The sequence below is a fragment of the Helianthus annuus genome, chromosome 11 (assembly GCF_002127325.2).
Source record: "Helianthus annuus cultivar XRQ/B chromosome 11, HanXRQr2.0-SUNRISE, whole genome shotgun sequence".
In the NCBI taxonomy this organism is placed as follows: Eukaryota; Viridiplantae; Streptophyta; class Magnoliopsida; order Asterales; family Asteraceae; genus Helianthus; species Helianthus annuus.
In genome coordinates, this window is record NC_035443.2 from 70933356 (window position 1) to 70955094 (window position 21739).

General features: G+C 37.5%; 1 protein-coding gene across 7 annotated transcripts; it reads left to right on the top strand.

Moving 5' to 3' along the window:
* The first annotated feature begins 235 nt into the window (after positions 1–235).
* LOC110890488 (disease resistance protein At4g27190) lies at positions 236–11928 on the top strand. 7 transcript variants are annotated; one of them, XM_022138097.2, is made up of 10 exons: positions 236–310; positions 457–782; positions 1574–1645; positions 3899–6563; positions 6643–7185; positions 8745–9302; positions 9525–10220; positions 10319–11065; positions 11341–11394; positions 11498–11928. In XM_022138097.2, exons 4-9 carry the CDS (start codon positions 3909–3911, stop codon positions 11353–11355), a joined length of 5214 nt encoding a protein of 1737 aa, XP_021993789.1. In that variant the 5' UTR covers positions 236–310; positions 457–782; positions 1574–1645; positions 3899–3908; the 3' UTR covers positions 11356–11394; positions 11498–11928. The 7 variants fall into 7 exon arrangements, with proteins under 7 accessions (XP_021993789.1, XP_035835309.1, XP_021993790.1 ...); XM_035979416.1 differs by having other exon boundaries at positions 457–801; positions 11498–11852; XM_022138098.2 differs by having other exon boundaries at positions 8751–9302; positions 11498–11852.
* Positions 11929–21739: the final 9811 nt, after the last annotated feature.

The following is a 21739-nucleotide window of genomic DNA, read 5'->3' on the forward strand; positions in this document are numbered from 1 at the left end:
CATGTGCCTTGCACATGTCATATTTAATTGAAAATTTTAACCAGGTTATGAGCAAAGGACGTATGGTGTAATGATTTTCTAAATAAAAGACTATGACTGTAATTATTAAAGTTAAAGACTATCTATTTCAATCTGATACAAATATAAAGGACAAAAAGTGTAACTTCTTTCGAAAGAAAATAATTATATAAAAGTAAATTTACAATTACACCCCTTCCCTTCATAAAACGTGTGGCTTGGCATTGTTGTTCACAGCTCATAACCTTATCTTCCCCTTTGCATTGCAATTACTCTCTTCTTCTCAACACAGGTATTCTCTTTTCATTTTTTACATGTTTGAATCTCAAACTGTATGAATAAATGTTATTATAAATACGATAAATAAGTTACAAAAAATTCAGATTTGTAGTTATCATCATTAATATCACATTCCTTTAATCCTCTCACTTGTGTTAGGAGGCTTAGGTTTTCCAATGGAGACTTAAGTTCAATTCTCATTTGTGTCATATTGGGGTGAATATAGACAATAAAGGATTTGGACTAGGCCTTGTTTGAGGTTATGAGTTCGATTCCCGAGTCCAACCGGGTATTCGTCCCACCGTGTGTTACGCTAAAGAGTTCCGCTTTGTGGTGGCATAACGACTTTCAAGTGGCAGCCGTGTGTATGTTTTCCTGGGGGAACGCCTAAAAAAGCCAAACTTTAAAGCCAACATGGGCCCGATTAAGATAACATAGTCTAGACAAAGTGTGGAAATACAAGGCTCTCCGATTTAAAGAATGTGGTAACCTTATATACGCTATGTAAAAAATCAATTTTCTCTGTTTAACTAAATTCTCAAAATCGTTTTATTTTATATTTACTTTATTTTAAAATCATTTAATAAACATTCAAACCTTCAAGTTACTTCATCAATTAATTGTTCCCTGAGTTTGTGTTGGTTTAAATGAAAAATTGTTCAAACTCTATGCAGCAGCAGTTGGAGTGTGTGGGGTTTTTTTTAATGGCATTGATTAGAGCATTCACATCCAATCCATCAAATTATACATACATTCCACTAAAAAACAATTCTTATATCAATATATTTTCACTAAAAACAAATACTTTTTCTCTCTCCTTTTCAATTAAATAATATTATCATTACATTTTTCTTTCTCTTTCACTCACAACCACTTTCAATATATATTAAAAAAATTATAGTGGGTGAACAGTGTCCCCTCAAATATATAGATAAACAGTCTCATTTTCTCTCTCTTCCACTCATAACCACTTTTTATACCCTTTATAATATAAAACCCCCTCACATATTTTGATGGATAGAATGTGAATGCTCTTGGCCTTACAAGGGTTAGATTAGGTGTAAAGTAGGTTTTTAAGAAATATATTTTATAATGAATGAAAATATTAAATAAAGGGTCGCCCGTAAGTCTCGCATCTGCAACACATAACGAGATTTGGGGGAAAAACTTATATAAAAAAATCATTATATAAAAACAACATTGACTTGGAGCTAATGAAAAGTTACAGTAGTGACTCCACCAAATACGCTTACAAATCCCATTTTCTTCATTACAGCTAATAATCCTTTTCCTTACAAAAAAACATATAGAAGATCGGAAGAGAAGAAAATAGTAACACCCCAGGCAGGTATTCTTTTTATGTATTTGATCATAATTTATACGCATGTTTGTTTTTCTTTATATATTATTAAGATTAAGATCCTGAGTTCTATGATGTTATTTAATAACAAAAATGTTTCGATTATGCATAAGATGAACATATATAATCTTGAATAGAATCAACGTTGTCATAGTAAAATCATAAGATTTGCCTACGTGGAATTTGATCCCGATCTCCCGTCCGAGTGCATACATGTAAATCCCTTGTAATTGACCTAGTTTAATTAGTTATACGAAACTCTGAAAGTTATAATAAGCTTTCTTTAGGGTGGAGGACTAGAGGGTGTGCCTTACTCGGCCACCCCCGGGTAAGCCCACACAGGACCAGATAAGAGATGTAACGTGCCCCCTCCCTTCCGAGTAGGGCCATTGAGTAGCTTGGCCGGGTTTCCATACTCGGATTGAAAAAGAGAAAAGGTTATGGGTTGACCTAGGTGGGTAGTGGGTTGAAATAGGTGGCACAATATTTGGATATGTTACTGGATGGTGGGTGTTTTGAAGTTTGATTGAGTAATTTAGGTGCTCCTTTAAATTTGAATATTAGAAGTAGTTTTGAGATGGCATAAATCTATTAGTTAATTACTTCAAATAATTGAGTAGCATGGATATTGGGTTAAGGCATACCCTCAACATATGCAACTAATTTATAGACTTAGCAAGTTCTCACTAACTAGTCTACTAGACTACTACCAAAAACTAAACCACTCGTTTCAAATTAATTCTTGGTTGGGTCCAATGACTAAGCCTCTCAAGTTAACTTATAGTTACCCTTGAAGGTCAAGGTTTGAGCCCAGGGCCGGCCCTGAGCATGTGCCGGGTGGGCGACGGCTCAGGGCCAAAAACATCGAAGGGCCCGTAATTATTATATATATATATTATATTATATATATAATTTAAACCCTTTAGCTATTACAAGCCAGTAACTGCAGTCCACTGGTTGCTTGCCCACCTTTTAACTCGCTGGTCTTGGGTTCTAGACTCCCTGTCACAGTTTTTTACAATTTTATTCGGCCTTTCTTTTAAATGCTGCAACGTGCCTCTCTGTATCTACAAGACCACAACCCTTTCATATTTCATCTACAAAACCACAACCCTTTCAATAAGCTTTCATATTTCATCTACAAAAGAGCATTGATATATTTCCATTTTTTCCTCCTGCTGTGTTACCTTTTATCTTCACTTAATTTTTTTTTTCTAAACAATCAAATTCTTTTATTGTTTTAATATTATTATATTAATTATAAAGATTTTTAATTTTTCTCTTAACTTCTAAAATATTTTTTTTTTACAAATTATTTTCTCTTAACTTCTAAAATAATTTTTTTACAAATTATTCAGGCTGACCTGAATCTGTTTGGTTTGTTATAGTGTTCATAATAGAGTTTGATCGAATTGTTGAGTGACGCAATAACGGCAGTGAATTTTTGTTTTACTAGAGCGGGTAGGGCCCAGTTTGTTTAATCTTGCCCAGGGCCTAAAATTTTTTTAACGTTTTCGGAGACGGCCCTGTTTGAGCCTTGTGATAAACGTTGCCTTTAAAGAAGATAAACTAACAAAACTTATCAACTTTTTATGGAAAATATGTACGTCAAAAATTATCTTTTTAGTAAGCTTTTTTTTAATTAAATAATAATATGTGCTAATTATAACTTAAAAAAGAAATTAACATAAGATTTTATAACTAAAATGTGATTGTTTTATATGTATTTGTATTTTTTGTTGTAAAACATTAATTTTAAAATGTAATATGTGATAAAAAATAATAAAAAGAAAACACTGTAGGTTGAACGGGTCATGTTCAGGTTAACCCATGGATATTCATGTCATGTTTGGGTTCATATGTCTATATGTCAACTTTTTTCGGGTTCGGTCAATACACTGTGGGTTGGACCCAACCCGCTAACTCGCGAACACACCCCGTTCACCCCTAATATTTTTTATTAAGTGTCAACTTAGTTAATATTCTAAATATGGCATTAAACACACTTTCCATTACTATCATTTATATAATTATTTTCTTTTAAATTCTAGGGAATACCATCTTAATGTACCGAATGATTTGGCTTGTTAGCATTCTTGCAAACGTAGATAGTGAAAGAAGAAACCGATTAAGTAATCGAGTAATGAATAAATGACTATAACTGTCTAACTGCTTTGGTTTTGTAACTACACCTCCTTCACTTTGTTTATTAATCTTTTTGTTTTTTGTCTTAAAATGTAGTTTTTGGAAAATGGACTTCGTCAGTCCAATTATTAGTCCTATTGTTGAATCTTTGATGCTTCCCATTAAGAAACACATGGGGTTCTTGGTTTCATCAACAAAGTATGTTAACGATATGGATGCTAAAATGAGGCAGTTGAAAGACATAGCCCGAGAGGTTCAGCGTAAATGTGACACGGCTGTTGCAAACACAGAAGTGGTACCTGAACGCGTGGAGCTATGGTTGGAAGATGTCAATAGGACGAATGAAAGGGCACAAAGTATTGAAACAGGTAGAATTGGATGCTTCAATGTCTCAAAGAGATACAAAACAGGAAAACGATCTTCTAACATCCTCAAGGAGATAGAAGATCTTGAAAAACGGGAATCCAATATCAAGTTTACTAATGAAAAAAAGTCTCTTGCTAAGGTTCTTTCTACTTCCACACCTACTACATCGGTTCCGAATGGTGCTCAAAACAACCTCGTGTCCAGAGATTTGTTATTTAATGATGCGTTGAAGTTCCTCCAACCAAATAATGAGACCCAAAACATGATTGCTCTATGTGGGATGGGTGGTGTTGGCAAGACCACATTGATGGAACAACTAAAGAAAACCGTGGAAGATTCAAAAATGTTTGATTGGGTTGTGAAGGTGGTTCTTGGTGAAAACCCTAATCCAATTTCTCTTCAACGAGCTATTGCAGAATACATTCGTGAAGATCTAAGTGAAACAACTAGAGATGCAAGGGCTGATCGTCTTCGTAAGGTATTTGAGGGTATGTCACAGCAAGGCCAAAAGAAAATATTGATAATAATGGATGATGTTTGGAAGGAAGTCGACCTTAAAGATATTGGACTAGCGAACCCTTTGCCAAATGGGTTTAAGCTGTTGTTCACGTCACGATTTGAATATGTTTGCACTCAAATGGGTGTTAAAACCGACTCAATTATTAGAGTAGGCACCTTAAGTGATGCAGAAGCAGAAACTTTCTTTTTTGGAATTGTGGGTCCATTTATTTTAGATGGTGATGATCTTGAGCTCCAAAAAGTAGGTGAAGATATTGTGAAAAAATGTGGTGGTTTACCCATTGCCTTGAAAACCATTGCAAACAATCTTAGAGATGATGTAAAGGATGCATGGAAAGAAGCACTATCCAATTTACAACGCCATGACCTTCAAGACCTTAACGACATTGTGCATAAAGTTTTTGAAATGAGCTACAACAATCTCAAAAATGAGGATGATAAAGCACTTTTTATTCTTTGTGGCCTATTTCCAGATGACTTTGATATTCATATTGAGGACTTAATAAGGTATGGATGGGGATTGCAGTTGTTTAGTAAAGTGCCAACTTTAGCACAAGCAAGAAGGCGGACCAACATATGTGTTAATAGACTCATCCGTGCAAACTTGTTGACTAAAAGTGAGCTCTTGGGATGTGTCAAAATGCATGATCTCGTGCGTGCTTTTGTTTTAAGCAATTTTTCAAAAGTCAAACAAGCTTCAATCGTCAACCATGATAACATGTTATTGCAACCGCTTACAAAAGAAGCAAAAGAGTCTTACGAAAGAATTCTAATTAAGTGCTCAGATTTGTCAAAGTTTCCTACACACTTTGTTTACTCAAACCTATCCCTCTTGATTTTAATGGGCAGGAATAACCTCATCAAATTTCCAAAAGATATTTTTGAAAAAATGGAAAACCTTGAGGTTATCTCTTATGAGAATATGGGTAATCCCTTGCTTCCGGTAACGCTAGAACACTCAACCAAACTTCGAACACTATGTCTTCGTTCATGCTCGTTGGTAGATGATCTATCTTTTATTGGAAGTCTTTGCAACTTGGAAACACTTAGCTTTGCTGATTGTAACATAAGACGGTTACCACAAGCGATAGGGAGGTTGAAAAATCTAAAGTTACTAGATTTGACAGGATGTGTTGACCTTTGTATTGATGATGGTGTCTTTCAAAATTTGGATAGTCTTGAAGAGCTTTATATGAGAGCTTCTCAAGGTAGGCCTATTAGGTTCACATATGCCAATTGTGAAGAATTGGAGAAACTTTCACAACATCTTTCTACATTAGAGTTGGAGTTCTTTGAGAATAACGCCCAACCGAGAAATGTATGTTTTAAGAAACTTGAAAGGTTCAGGATTTCTATTGGTTGTGAATTGCAATGTGATGAAATCTATTCATTTAGGAACTCAATGAAGTTTGTTGTTGATTGCAATGAGCTTCGGGAATGCAAAATTAGTGAGCTATTTGAGAAAGTAGAGGAACTTCAATTACAAGTAAATGATATGATTCATCTTGAAGATGTTTCAATGAATCACTTGTTTTCCAATTTAAGAGTTCTTCATGTTTCAAAGTGTAAAGATTTGACTTACCTCTTCACAGTTGACATGGCTAGTGATTTGAAGAAACTTGAGCGACTCACAATTTCCGAATGCCCCAATCTGAAATCACTCATTTGTGAGAATAGTGGAGCTAGGGTGATTGAATTTAAGAAGTTAAATTTTATGTATTTGAAGAATCTGCCAAACATGATAAGTCTGTGTGAGAATCTGATCAAATTACCAGAAATGGTGGAGTTGAAACTCTTTGGCCTTCCCAACTTCACAAGTATTTATCAAGACATTAATAATGATGCATGCACAATGAAACCATTATTGAAGAAAGAGGTACATACATTATCTTAATATCTAAAGCTACAAAAAACTATAAATATATGTTATCTAACAAGGCTTAATTTTTGTTTAGGTTGTGATTCCTAAGTTGGAGAAATTAGACATTTCTACGATGGATAGCTTGAAGCAGATATGGCCGTGTGATAAATCTACTACCCAGAAAAATAATGCTTCCATGTTGAGAAAAATTATTGTGAGAAAATGTGATAGCCTTATGAATATTTTTCCATGCAATCCATTTCCATTACTAAACCATTTAGAAGAGCTTAAAGTTTTAAATTGTGGTTCCATTGAAGTGTTATTCAACATCGACTTTGAAAGTTTTAATGGAATGGGGGAATACAGTTGCAGCAGGTTAAGAAGCATTAAAGTTGAATATTTAGGGAAGCTAAAAGAGTTGTGGAGGATGAGAGGTGTAAATAGCTCTGATATCATCATCAATGGCTTTAAAGGTGTAGAAAGCATTGAGATAACGGAATGTAAAAGTTTTACAAATATATTCACACCTACAACAACCAATTTTGATCTGGGAGCACTTACTACGTATATAACAAGAAACTCTGGTTGCAAAATGAAAGAAACGGATACAAAGAATATGATCCGGAGTGACCAAGAGGTATGTCATCCTTCCTATCTGCGAATTTTTATTAGATAAAATTAACATAATTTGCTTTAAAAAAGATTTAAATTACTTGCACGTATGATTGTAAACAAGCCAAGCCGGGCGTAGCTAAGGGAAATTTACTCACTAAAGGTTTAAAACCAGCCGAGTTTAAAAGAGCCCGAACTCGTGCCTGAACCTATATTAGAACTAAATTTATTAGGCTTGTGAGCCTAAACGTATCTATTTTTATATGGTTCTATTTAATGTATCAAATAATAATAATAATATCTAATTTATGATAATAATAACTAAATACTATTTACCGTGTTATATATAAAAATAGTTATACATGTATATAAGTATAATAATAAAACGCTTTGAGCTAGAGCCATCTAGGGCTGCAAACGAACCAAACGAACACGAACAAGACCTTGTTCGTGTTCGTTTGTTAAGAAATATATGTGTTCGCGAACTGTTCACGAACACTTATCGAACGAGATTTTATGTTCGTGTTCGTTTGTTAAGGAAATATATAATACACTGACGAAAAACCTAAATATTCGTTTGTGTTTGTTTGTTAATTTTAGACAACGGACAAAAAACCAACGTTGACGAACACAAATGAACACAAAATAATGTTCATGAACACAAATAGAAACATAAGAACACAAACAATCGTTCATAAACAGAATATATAATACACTGACACTTATTATATATTTAAGTTGAACACAAAATAATGTTCATGAACACAAATAGAAACAGACGAACACAAACAATCGTTCATAAACAGAATATATAATACACTGACACTTATTATATATTTAATTTGAACACAAAATAATGTTCATGAACACAAATAGAAACAGACGAACACAAACAATCGTTCATAAACAGAATATATAATACACTGACACTTATTATATATTTAATTTGAAGTATTTAAATAAATACAAAAATTAAAAACACTAATGACTTATTGAACACAAACGAACATGTTACCGAACGTTCACAACGAACACGACATCTGTTCATGTTTGTTCATTTAACTAAACGAACGAAATTTCTTGATCGTGTTCGTTTGTTTAATAAACGAACGAACACAAACAAACTTCCCGCCGAACGGTTCACGAACTGTTCGTCGAACGTTTGGTTCGTTTGCAGCCCTAGAGCCATCTAGAGGTCGAGCTCAAAAAAATACACGAATCCAGCTTGAGCTTAGCTGAGAGGCTCAGCTACGCTTGCTTATACCCTTATTTGCACTTACAAAATGTCAAAGATGCATTCTTTTTATCACAGTATAAATCATATATTCAATTATTTAAATAAATGGTAATGTTACTATACTTACCAAGTAGATCGATGCAACACAAAAGGACTAAAAAAACCTTTAAAAACCGGTTTTCTGTTTCTTGTTGGCTTTCCCAATTTTGGTCCAACAGTATAATTTGTAATCACTAAAAAGTTCAACATAATTAACGTTAACATAACCATAATAATCTTTGTATGTCTCTTCTTTGAGAACTTTCACCTTTGTTTCTTATATTTAATGAAGAGATTTAACTTTTCAGTCGCAGATTGATGTGGCATATCCATCTTATCTTCTACACATGTGTCATCGCCTTCATCGTCTTGCTTTAACATGTGATGAAAGAGTGGAGAAGGTGGTGTTTGATATGGATAGTCCAAGTAGTAGACAATTAGCGTCAATTCAACCGCCACCACTACTACTACCCTACCTTAAGGTTCTAAAGCTACGCGATTTAAAGCAGATTCGTCATGTGTGGAAGTGCAATTGGAGTAAACTCTTAATTCTTCAACATCAACCTTTGCAATTTCCATTCCAAAATCTCACAGACATATACTTGCAGTCTTGTCACAAGCTAAAGTACTTGTTTTCACCTCTTATGGCGAAATCTCTCTCCAAGTTGAAGCTAGTCAAAATAAATGATTGCAATGGTATTGAAGAAGTTATTTCGAGTAGGGATGATGAAAAAGGAGAAACATCCACATCTACATCTTCCCATCAAAACACCGAACTTTTTCCTCATTTTGGCACTCTTGAGATTGGATACATGCCATGTCTAAAGAGTATTGATTGTAGTGATACCGGTCACGATCAAATTAAGGTATGATATTGAGATTATTTAACACAGTTTTTTTTATTTATAATACCCATATAACCTTAATGCTTTGGTCTTGATTAATGAAAATAATTACGTAGTTGATTTGTGAAGTTCAAGCTGGTTATCTTTAAAACAAGTGGTTAAGAGGAAAAGGATATATGTAAACAATATTATATGTAGCTTGAAATAAACAAAGTAATAATTTTTTTTGTTGATTTATTGCAGAGAGCTGAAGTAATTGGTGCTTGTTGGTCGTTGTGTCAATACCCCACAAAGATACTTATATACAACTGCGATGCATTGTCAAGTCTAATTCCATGGTATGCATTAGGACAAATGAAAAGACTTCAAGAGCTCGAAGTTAAACTATGCATGACAATGATGGAGGTATTTGAAAGTGAATCGATCAATAACAGTAATAATAATCTCGACGAACAAAGTGCTGCTACCGGTACTACATTAACAAATGCAATGCTAAAAAACATTACTAGTGTTGTTGTCCCTCAGCTCTCCAACTTAAAAAGTGTGTCTATCCATGAATGCGACCTTCTGCAACATATATTCACATTCTCTACTCTAGAAAGCCTCAAGCAACTCAAAGTGTTGAGAGTAATGAAATGCAAGACAATACAAGTGATTGTAAAAGAAGAAAACGAAACATCACCGAAAGTCGTGGTGTTTCCTCGTCTAGAGACCCTCAAACTTGACGATCTACCAAACCTCAAGGGTTTCTTCATGGGCATGAATGACTTCCGATGGCCCTCATTACATAATGTATTGATCAATAAATGCCCTCAATTGATAATGTTTACATCTGGTCAGTCAAAAACTCCAAAGCTCGAGTACATAGAAACAAGCTTAGGCAAATATAGTCTTGAATGTGGCCTTAATTTTGATGGACGGATCAATAATAAGCTTGAGGTACACCTTTTTAATTAAAGCCTTGTTTTCTTTTTCAGTTTTAATTTCTTTTGCAACCTCTAAGTACAAAAGCCTTGTGTGTTCCTTTTTTTTTGCAGACTACATTCTCAACTTCTTCAGACTCTTCTATTTCAAAAGGGATGCCTTTCTCTTTTCATAATTTGACAGAAATTAATATAGAGGAGAGAGATGTTAAAACCATTATTCCATCTCATGCCCTGCTGCAATTGCAAAAGCTTGAGCAGATTACTATAAAATTATGTTTTCAGATAAAGGAGGTATTTGAAGTAGCATCGGAAGGGACAAAGAATATTGGTTTAAGTGAATCACAAACTATTGTCAAAATTCCAAACCTAACACAAGTGCACTTGGATGGTCTATATGATCTCAAGTATCTATGGAAGAGTACCCGATGGCTGGCATTGGAGTTTCCAAAGCTAACAAGTGTGTCTATTGAAGATTGTTATAGTTTGAAACATGTTTTCACATGTTCCATGGTTGGTAGTCTGGTGCAACTCCAAGTCTTGCGTATAATGGCGTGCGACAATATAGAGGTAATTGTGAAGGAAGAAGAAGAATGTGACACCAAAGTGAATGAGATTATGTTACCTTGTCTAAAGTCCTTAAAGCTAGAATGTCTTCCAAGTCTCAATGGATTTTGCTTAGGGAAGGAGGCTTTTTCATTGCCAACATTGGACAATTTGAAAATCTATGATTGTCCCGCAGTAACAGATTTCACCAAGGGACATTTGTATACCCCCGAGTTGGAAGTCATAGATACAACTTTTGGGAAGTGTTATGTGAAGACACATCTCAATTCCTTTATAAAGACCAAACAAGAAGAGGTAAGTGATTACATAACATTCCCTTCTATATATAATGATTCTTGAAAAAGCCCATTACTCGAAAACAGAACCATATTTTATCAAATTTCTTTTCAGGATATTTTGCATGCTTGAATGTATAGATTTTCAATTACTCTAAAACATACTTGAAATTTGGATAACAAAGAATAAATGACACACCACTTACCCATCAAAGAAAAAAACAAGGTGTTTTATTATAAATTCAAAAATAAGTGAAAGTTGATATGTGTATATTATTCATCAACTTGTTGCAGGGGTATAAATTCTAGAATGGGAAGACCATATGGTTTATTTGCAAGGTTTATTAGGTAAATTCTTGTTTTACAAAGAATTATATAAATGTCAAAGTACAAATAAATAAATATGGGTGTTGCTAAACGTACCTTACTCCTCATATCATTTATTTGCAAGGTATGTTCTCAAAGATATCAAATGGGGTAGTGATACTTCATGAAAGCTCATTCACAAAATCTTGGTTGCTTGATTTACATGGATGATTTAGGAAGATGTTTCTTGGAAGTTTGGAAGTGTGAAAGATAATGGTGAATTGGGGATAGTGTGAGCAAGAAAATAGATTAACTAAGAAGAAATAGGGAATAAAGTAACGATTTTTAGGGGTGTATTATTTTTTTAAATCTTTTTTCTTTAAAGATGGTGTATGACAAGTAATAGAAGGGGTTCATTTAGCCTTCCTATCCAACTTGCATGTATTTCTCATAGATGTCCAAAAATTTATGACTTGTTAATCATGGTTGTTCTTGTCTTTTATGAGTTTGTTCTAGGGAAATCATAAATCTTGTTTTTGTTTATTCAAATGATAAATAATAGAAATTTAATGGTTATACTTCTTAAATTATAAAAATGATTAGTTTGTTAATTAAATGCAACTAGTAAGATTATCTGTGCTACGCTATGGAGTTTGGGTCGATATTTAGTTTGGTTCAGAATAGCAACCCAAAGAAATATGCTCAAAGGAATATTGACACATTTAAAGGAAACCATAAAAATATATTTAAATGGGACAACATGACATGTTGATTTTAAATTAATTGTACATGGAAACGTAAACACCATGTTTGTATATAACTTTAATAAAAAACCGAACGTAATTAAAACTAAACATTAAACATAAAGAAAAGTGAATAAATAAAAAAAATAATGTACAAAAAAAAGTCAAAAAAGCCAATAGGATGAAAATAGTATTAACACAACTTGCTAATTGTAATTTATGTCAAAACGTAGATCAACTGAAAACGTACATAAAAAATACAAAAACTTATTATATTTGACCCGACAAAAAAAAGTCAAAAAAACCAATAATACCCTTGCCTTAAATAAACCTAACTGAGTAATTTAATTCAGTTTGGTGTAAAGGATTTAAAGTGATATAAAACATGTGATTTTTGGACATAAAATGAAATTAAAACTTTTAAATGACACGTTTCAAAATTCAGATAATACATATAGGATAAAAAGTGAAATTTACTCTATTTCCGAAAAAAAATTATGTTGAAACATAAACTAACTAAAAACAAACATAATAATAAGCATAAGAACATATTGTCTCATTTTCAGGAAAAAATATGTCAAAACGTAAATCAACTTGAATTTATATTGACACTTACATATAATTAAACATGTAAAACTCGATTACAAATTCTTTTGAAGTTAAGGGGTTGTAATCGTCAATGCTGAAAGTTGAAGAATAAAAGTATAAAAAACAGAAACTAAAAAAAGAAAAAGAAATAGAAAAGTCAAAAAGATAAATCACTATTCACAAAGTTTGCTAATTGTATTATAGTTAATTAATGGGAAAAATAATGGAAAAAAACAGAAAAAATGGTTAATATGTATTTCCAGTCTAGCTTATAAAAATTATATATATTATATATAGGGTAGGGATAGTGTACATTAATCCAAAAGTGTGAGAAGTGTATTATAACACTATATAACACCATATAAACACCGTATAACACTATGTAACACCATATAACACCATATAACACTATGTAACACTATATAACATTATATAACAAATATAACACTATACATCTATCATAGACATGCTATCAGACAAAATATAGTGTTATATTTGTTATATAATGTTATATAGTGTTACATAGTGTTATATGGTGTTATATGGTGTTACATAGTGTTATACGGTATTTATATGGTGTTATATAGTGTTATATATAGTGTTATAATACACTTCTCACACTTCTGGATTAATGTACCGGATCCTCTACCATTATATATATATATATATATATATATATATATATATATATATATTCTATATATAACAATACAAACCATCACTGTCACACCCCAACCGATGACGGAAACATCAGGGCGCGGCACTGAGAGAAACAGATTGTCAAGAGAAATTCCATCAAATAGCAAGCAAACATCCTAAGCACCTGTCACATACGTTAAAATAAAGTCAATACACATAGTGTAAAGGTGAGCATACAAGTTTAATACTATAATAGAGTTCGAAATCGTTTACGCATAACCAACATGTAACATGTAGCAAGTGAAAGCTAGTAGGTTATCGATAGAGAAATATGCACAGACGTGACTGCGAGTTGTAGAATGCGCAACACATATCCCCACTAGGACACGTGAAGTAAAGCCCTTAACAACCCCTGTCCACGACAGGTGCTGAGTCCAAACTATAGTACTATCGTTGCTAAGGTGTCAGGCAACAATCACTGTGTTAACATAACATACAAGCATTCATTGAATAACACGTAACATGCAATAACGGCCAGTGTATATATACTGTTTGCGTTGTGTGTCGATTGTGATTTTGAATAAGTAACGTATGTAACACCCAAAAGTGCGTAAAGCGAAAAGGGATCGAGTATACTCACAGATCGTGTTTAGCAAGTAAACACTCTCTTGGATTGAAGGGAGCGCTGAGAGGTTAGCCTGAACAGTTAACGATAGCATAAGCGATGAACGGCGCGTAAACGGTGCAAAAGAACCAAGTGTCGAACGGTAATCCGATCGGATGGCAATCCGATCAGATGGCAATCCGTTCGGATGGCCATTCGGTCAGATTGACATTTTGTTTGGTAAGGATGTGTTTGTGTATGATGGCTTTGAAGTTTTCTTTGTAGCATTTTGAAAACAGAGAAGTATCTCTACCTTTCAGGTCGTTCAATCGAACGGTGGTTCGATCGGATAACGATCCGTTCGGCAAGACATTCCCTTGGAGAACAAGTTCACAGCAGGATTGTCACTCGATCGGATGGTCTACCGATCAGGTGGCAATCCGTTAGAACTAACTATGCATTGACCATGTTGAAAATTGTTAAGTGTTGAACCTCAAGTGCAATCCGATCAGATTGCAGTTCGATCGAAGTCAAAACAGTAATTAAGCAAGGCGTGACAGATCACAATTAGCAATCTTTTCTTCCTTTGACTTCAATCTTGACTTTAACTTTGACTTCCGTAACACGGGGTGTTACAGCCTCCCCTACTTAAGGGAATTTCGTCCCGAAATTAGGCTTTGGCCGTAACAAACAACTGCGGGTATTTCGCCTTCATGTCTCTTTCGAGTTCCCAGGTGAACTCTGCCCCACGTTTGCCTTCCCAGCAAACCTTCATAATGGGAATGCGTGAGCGCCTGAGCTTCTTGGTTTCTCGGTCCATGATCTCGATAGGCTTCTCCACGAAGTGTAATGTTTCGTCCACTTGAAGATCCTCTAGTGGAACTTGTAAATCCTGCTCGGCCAGACACTTTCTGAGGTTCGAAACGTGGAAAGTCGGGTGGACGTTGCAAAGTTCCTCCGGTAGTTCGAGTCTGTAGGCCACCTTGCCGATCCTTTCTAGAATTTTAAAGGGTCCAACATATCGAGGCGCGAGCTTTCCTTTCTTGCCGAATCTGATCACACCCTTCCAAGGTGATACCTTTAGGAGTACGTGATCGCCAACGTCAAATTCAAGAGGCTTGCGTCGTCTATCGGCGTAACTTTTCTGATGACTCCGAGCTTTCAGCAGATTGTCTCAAATTTGGAGGATTTTGTCAGTCGTTTCCTGCAGTAGCTCAGGACCGGTTAGTTGCGCATCTCCGATCTCATGCCACACAATCGGCGATCGGCATTTTCTTCCGTATAATGCCTCAAATGGTGCCATTTGTATGCTAGAGTGATAACTGTTATTGTACGAGAATTCGACTAAAGGTAAGTGTGCATCCCAATTACCACCGAAATCTATGACACACGAGCAAAGCATGTGTTCAAGAGTACGAATCGTTCTTTTAGTCAGACCGTCGGTTTGGGGATGGAAAGCGGTACTTAGATTAAGCGCGGTACCGAGGGCGGATTGAAATGTTTCCCAAAGACGCGAGGTAAACCGACCATCGCGGTCAGAGATGATGTCACGAGGTGTACCGTGTCGACAGATAATTTCATCGGTGTAGATTCGGGCTAATTTTTCTACCTTGAAGTCTTCTCGTATCTGCAGGAAATGAGCGGATTTAGTCAAACGGTCAACGATAACCCAGATGCTATCGTGACTTGAGGTTGTACGTGGGAGTTTAGTGATAAAGTCCATGGCTATGCTTTCCCATTTCTACATCGGGATCTCGGGTTGCACAAGCAAGCCAGAGGGTCTTTGTTGTTCGGCCTTGACTTTCGAGCAAGTCAGGCACTTCGAAACATAGATTGTGATATCCTTCTTCATTCCAAGCCACCAATACCATTGATGAAGGTTGTGGTACATCTTGTCGGCGCCAGGATAAATGGAATATCGAGACTTGTGGGCTTCATCCAACAGGGTTTGTCGCAAGTTAGTGCGTTTGGGAATCCAAATTCGGTCCAAATAATGGAATATCCTATTCGATTTATTCACTAACTGTTCGCCGTTATGGTAAATCCTTTCCTTCTACAAAGTGCGTTCGGTGAAACAAGCATGCTGAGCGTCACGGATAAGAGTTTCGAGATGATGCTGGGCGTGAACATTACGAACGCTATGCAAATAGCTTCGTCTGCTGAGGGCGTCGGCAACGACATTTGCTTTGCCAGGACGGTAACGAATCTCACAGTCGTAATCATTGAGAAGTTCTACCCATCGGCATTGGCGCATATTCAGTTCTTTTTGGCTGAGGATGTGTTGCAGGCTCTTATGATCTGTGAAGATCGTACACTTGGTACCATAAAGGTAGTGTCGCCAGATTTTCAACGCAAAAACAACTGCGCCTAGCTCGAGGTCGTGGGTTATATAGTTCTTCTCGTGGATCTTGAGCTGACGAGATGCGTAAGGGATAACCTTGTCTCCTTGCATGAGAACACAACCAAGACCAAGGTTCGAGGCATCGCAATAGACAATAAAGTCATCGTTTCCGTCAGGTAAAGCAAGGATGGGAGCATTGCAGAGCATATGCTTGAGAGTTTGAAAGGCAATCTCCTGTTCAGTTCGCCAAACAAAAGGCTTGTTTTTATGTGTGAGAGAAGTAAGCGGCACAGCGATTTTAGAGAATCCTTCGATAAATCGGCGAGAATAGCCCGCTAGTCCGAGAAAAGAACGGACTTCAGACGGGTTTTTAGGTGTAACCCAACTCTTAACAGCTTCGATCTTCGCGGGGTCGATGTGAATACCTTGACTATTAACAATATGACCGAGGAATTGAACCTCCTCCAGCCAAAATTCGCACTTGGAGAACTTGGCATAGAGTCGATTCCCTTGGAGTAGTTCGAGAACCAAACGTAGATGTTGCGCGTGTTTGGTTTTTGATTTGGAATAGATAAGGATGTCATCGATGAACACGATGACGAAGCGATCAAGAAATGGTTTACACACACGATTCATCAGATCCATGAAAACCGCGGGTGCGTTGGTTAAACCAAAAGGCATAACAACGAACTCATACTGGCCGTAACGAGTGCAAAAAGCAGTTTTGGGTATATCCTACTCTTGAATGTGTAATTGGTGGTAGCCTGAGCGTAGGTCGATCTTCGAAAAACACGTAGCACCTTGGAACTGATCAAATAAATCATCGATTCGAGGCAGGGGATAGCGATTCTTGATTGTCAGCTTATTCAACTCCCTATAGTAGATGCACATCCGAAATGACCCATCCTTCTTTTTAACGAAAAGGACTGGTGCGCCCCAAGGAGAGGTGCTAGGGCGAATGAAGCCTTTATCAAGCAATTCCTGGAGCTGACTCGAGAGTTCGGGCATTTCGGACGGAGCGAGGCGATAAGGAGATTTAGCAACACGGTTTGCTCCAGGAATGAGGTCGATACGAAAGTCGATATCACGACTCGGAGGTAAACCAGGTAAGTAATCAGGGAAGACAAGAGGAAAATCACGAACCACAGGCACCTTGTCTATCTTCTTAACTTCCTTTTTCTACGCTACTACAATGTATGCCAAGAAATCTTGGTATTCCTTGCGGAGATACCTGCTAGCGTGGACACACGACATGAGTTGGAGTTTCTTCGACGCGACTTCACCGTAAACACACAACTGATCATCATTAGCGAGTGAGAAGCGAATCATCTTATCGAAGCAAGCAACTTCAGCATGGTTTTCACGAAGAAAGTCCATGCCTACAATGACATCAAAACTACCGAGCTGCATCGGGATAAGATCGATGGGAAGATGTGATTGTTGAGTTCGAGAGTACAATCACGAAGAACAGAATTGACAGCGACGGTTCTTCCGGTGGCAACTTCAATATCGGACGTCAAGGGGAGATGGGCGCGCTTACGATTAAGGAGCTTTTCGAATTCAAACGATACAAAACAGTTATCGGATCCAGTATCAAATAAACACGAAGCATATATACCATTCACAAGGAACGTACCATTGACCATGTTGTTATCGGCTTGAGCTTGGCGGACACTGATGTTGAAAGTACGTCCGCAGGCTGCTGGCTACTGTTGTTGCTGCTGTTGTTGTTGCTGGGGCTGCTGCTGTTGTGGCTCTTACTTCACCACTCGATTCAGGTACATGTTTGCGAAGTGGTTGGGATCACCACACGCAAATAAGCTCTAGCATGGATCGCGGGTGCAGCAGCCGCTTGTTGGCCTTGAGGAGCGGGAAGTTGAGCTTGTTGAGCAGGAGCTTGACCTTGAGCTGGAGCTGGCGCTTAACGTGGACCTGTACGGCAGTTGGCGGTGAATTGACCGTACATGTTGCGATGCACACAGTATCTGCAAGCGATTCCCACTGGATGGTGAGAAGTACAAGTAGGGCAAGCCGGGTGAGGACCAGTGTATGCACGCTTAGCCGGCGATGCATGGGTAACCGGTGCTGCTACTTGGCGGTGCATGGTGAGAAGTACAAGTAGGAACTGACTGGAGCGGGGCGGCAGCGGTGACAGCGCAATTTATGCTACTGTTGTTGTTGTTCTTCCTCTTGCGACGAGAGGACTTTGAAGACTGCGGAGCGGCGGCAGTTTCAGCGGTTGAAGCAGTAGTAACTTGATGCAGATTCTTGGAGGCTTTATCCCAGTAACCAGCCTTGACTTGCTTGTCGTTTATCTCAGCAGCGAGTAAGAAAGTTTCCTCAATGGTTGACGTCTTTGCAGCTTGAACGAAATCAGCCACGCAATCCGAAAGAGCACAGATATACTTCTTGATGGTGATTTCGGGCGTAGAGACTTAACCTGGACAGATTATACTTAACTGCTTAAAGCGAGCAGTCAAACCAGCGTTATCACCATCCTTCTGTTTGATATGCCAGAACTCGTCCTCCAACTTTTGGAGCTCGTGGGGAGGGCAGAACTCTTTCGTCATCAAGTCCTTCAACTCGTCCCACGTCAACCCGTAAGCGGCATCATTCCCTCGTTTGTTTCTTTCGGCCGTCCACCAATCTAGAGCGTGGGATTGGAAGACGTCGGTGGCGTTAACAGTACGGTGATTTTCAGGACAGTTGCTCTGACGCAGGGTGACTTCGATAGAATCAAACCATTGGAACAGGGCCGTAGGCCCACCTTCACCGGTAAATTCTTTTGGGCAGCAGGCTTTGAACTACTTGAAGCTAAAAGTAGACTTTGGCGAATCAGTCCTGGACTCTTCAGAAGACTTGCTTCCATTTTCATTCAGCTCACTAACGATCTGCGGAATGACTTTCGCAATCTGTTTAGCGACGAGTGAAGCGATACACTTGTCCTCATGATTGCGGCGAGCAGAGCGCGAGTTAAACGATCCAAATGACGACATTGTCTGCAACAGACATCGCCATAGGACTCAAACCACAATTCCGATTAATCCTAGCATAGTCTAGCGCATCACCCAAAGCTACTTTATAAAGCACATGAACACGTCGAATCACGTAGTTACATAACCACATAGGCACATAATCACAGAAGTACATAAACACGTAAGCACAGAAGCACATAAACACGTAAGCACAGAAGCACATAAACCACAGAAACTACACTATATATTGCACGTATTCGCTTACCTTGGTCGCATATAATCACCTATATCATTCAAAGTCCGCGAGTTCCAGAATATTGGTTGCGATTAGCGAGTACACATCGAGTAGCGTAGCATAAGCGAGTATCATAGCATACGATTATCCACAAGTAACAACAATTTGTTAACATTTTGAGATAGATGTGTAGTGCGGGTTGTGTGTGTCGATCAAAGCAGGAAGCGAAAAGCGTATAAATCACCAAAAATCGAAACACATAAACAGATAAAATCACATAAAACACATAGAATCCACATAAAACGACAATTATCAGAGTCAACAGTTGCGGGCTCAGAATCGAAACACATAAAATCAGCGACTGCGAGTTTGAAATCGAGGATAGATTGTCTAAGGCTTGATAGACGGCGACTACCCAAAGTGGTTCGACTATTCACAAGGACTTTTGGTACACACTTTGGCTTTCAGGACTGTGCTCTCGCCTCGGTTTTGGGCGAACGACGCGCATCCTTCCAGTTACAGTGTGTCTTCAAGTCATTGGAGTCCGTCGAGACTTTGGTGAGAGTTTTGTAAAACCAAAATAAAGGTCAGAACAAGTCGTCAAGGTTCGGGTTTCACCCCTAACTTAGCGACTACATTCCTTTCTGATGAGATAGAGAGGAAAATTTGCAATAAAGTATGGATTTCACTCCTTGTTCAACACAAATTCTTTTGTTTATAGATGAAAATGCGGGTCGAACAAGCGATTCAGTCGAGAGTTTGCGGTTTTCACACCTAATCTCGACCCAATCACTCATTCATTTTCGAAAAATAGTGTGCAGTGATAGTGTTCAGCGAGTGCGAGCGAGAATAGCAAGTAAGCTTGTGCAAAACCCCTACCGGGTACGCACAAGTTGGTCTATTGGTGCTTAGACTATAGACTAGGTCGTTTCTAAGACATCGACCTGGACTAGGTCGAGTCTTGCCTAATTCCCAATAGTTATGGCTCTGATACCAATCTGTGACACCCCAACCGATGACGGAAACATCGGGGCGTGGCACTGAGCGAAACAGATTGTCAAGAGAAATTCCATAACAACTAAATTACCAGATAGTTAATATTATGTCCTATGCCATAACCCATCAAGTAATCAAATTATTACAGACATAGATATTCTCAAAACAAAACATGTTCCGACAACTCAGATTTAAATAAATTGTCTTTGTTGGTTTCTAGACTCTCCTAAGCTCGATTCCATCAAATAGCAAGCAAGCATCCTAAGCACCTGTCACATACATTAAAATAAAGTCAATACGCATAGTGTAAAGGTGAGCACACAAGTTTAATACTATAATAGAGTTCGAAATCGTTTACGCATAACCAGCATGTAACATGTAGCAAGTGAAAGCTAGTAGGTTATCGACAGAGAAATATGCACAGACGTGACTGCGAGTTGTAGAATGCGTAACACATATCCCCACTGGGACACGTGAAGTAAAGCCCTTAACAACCCCTGTCCAGGACAGGTGCTAAGTCCAAACTATAGTACTATCATTCCTAAGGTGTCAGACAACAATCACTGTGTTAACATAACATACAAGCATTCATCGAATAACACGTAACATGCAATAATGGCCAGCGTATAAATAGTGTTTGCGTTGTGTGTCGATTGTGATTTTGAATAAGTAACGTATGTAACACCCAAAAGTGCGTAAAGCAAAAAGGGATCGAGTATACTCACAGATCATGTTTAGCAAGTAAACACTCTCTTGGATTGAAGGGAGCGCTGAGAGGTTAGCCTGAACAGTTAACGATAGCATAAGCGATGAACGGCGCGTAAAACGGTGCAAAAGAACCAAGTGTCGAACGGTAATCTGATTGGATGGCAATCCGATCGGATGGTTATTCAATCGGATGTCACGGATTGACATTATGTTTGGTAAGGATGTGTTTGTGTATGATGGCTTTGAAGTTTTCGTTGTAGCATTTTGAAAACAGAGAAGTATCTCTACCTTTCAGGTCGTTCGATCGAACGGTGGTTCGATCGGATGACGATCCGTTCGGCGAGACATTCCCTTGGAGAACAAGTTCACAGCAGCATTGTCACTCAATCGAATGCTCTACCGATCGGGTGGCAATTCGTTAGAACTGACTATGCATTGACCATGTTGAAAATTGTTAAGTGTTGAACCTTAAGTGCAATCCGATCGGATTGCAGTTCGATCGGATGGCAATCTGATCAGATGGCAATCCGATCTGACGGCAATCCGTCCCAACGAATC

Bases quoted from the DNA above. Each gene is read 5' to 3' on its own strand.
- LOC110890488 (XM_022138097.2), top strand. From the start codon at position 3,909: ATGGACTTCGTCAGTCCAATTATTAGTCCTATTGTTGAATCTTTGATG. The intron at 6,564-6,642 runs GTACATACATTA...ATTTTTGTTTAG, and splicing joins AACCATTATTGAAGAAAGAG to GTTGTGATTCCTAAGTTGGA. The intron at 10,221-10,318 runs GTACACCTTTTT...TTTTTTTTGCAG, and splicing joins GGATCAATAATAAGCTTGAG to ACTACATTCTCAACTTCTTC.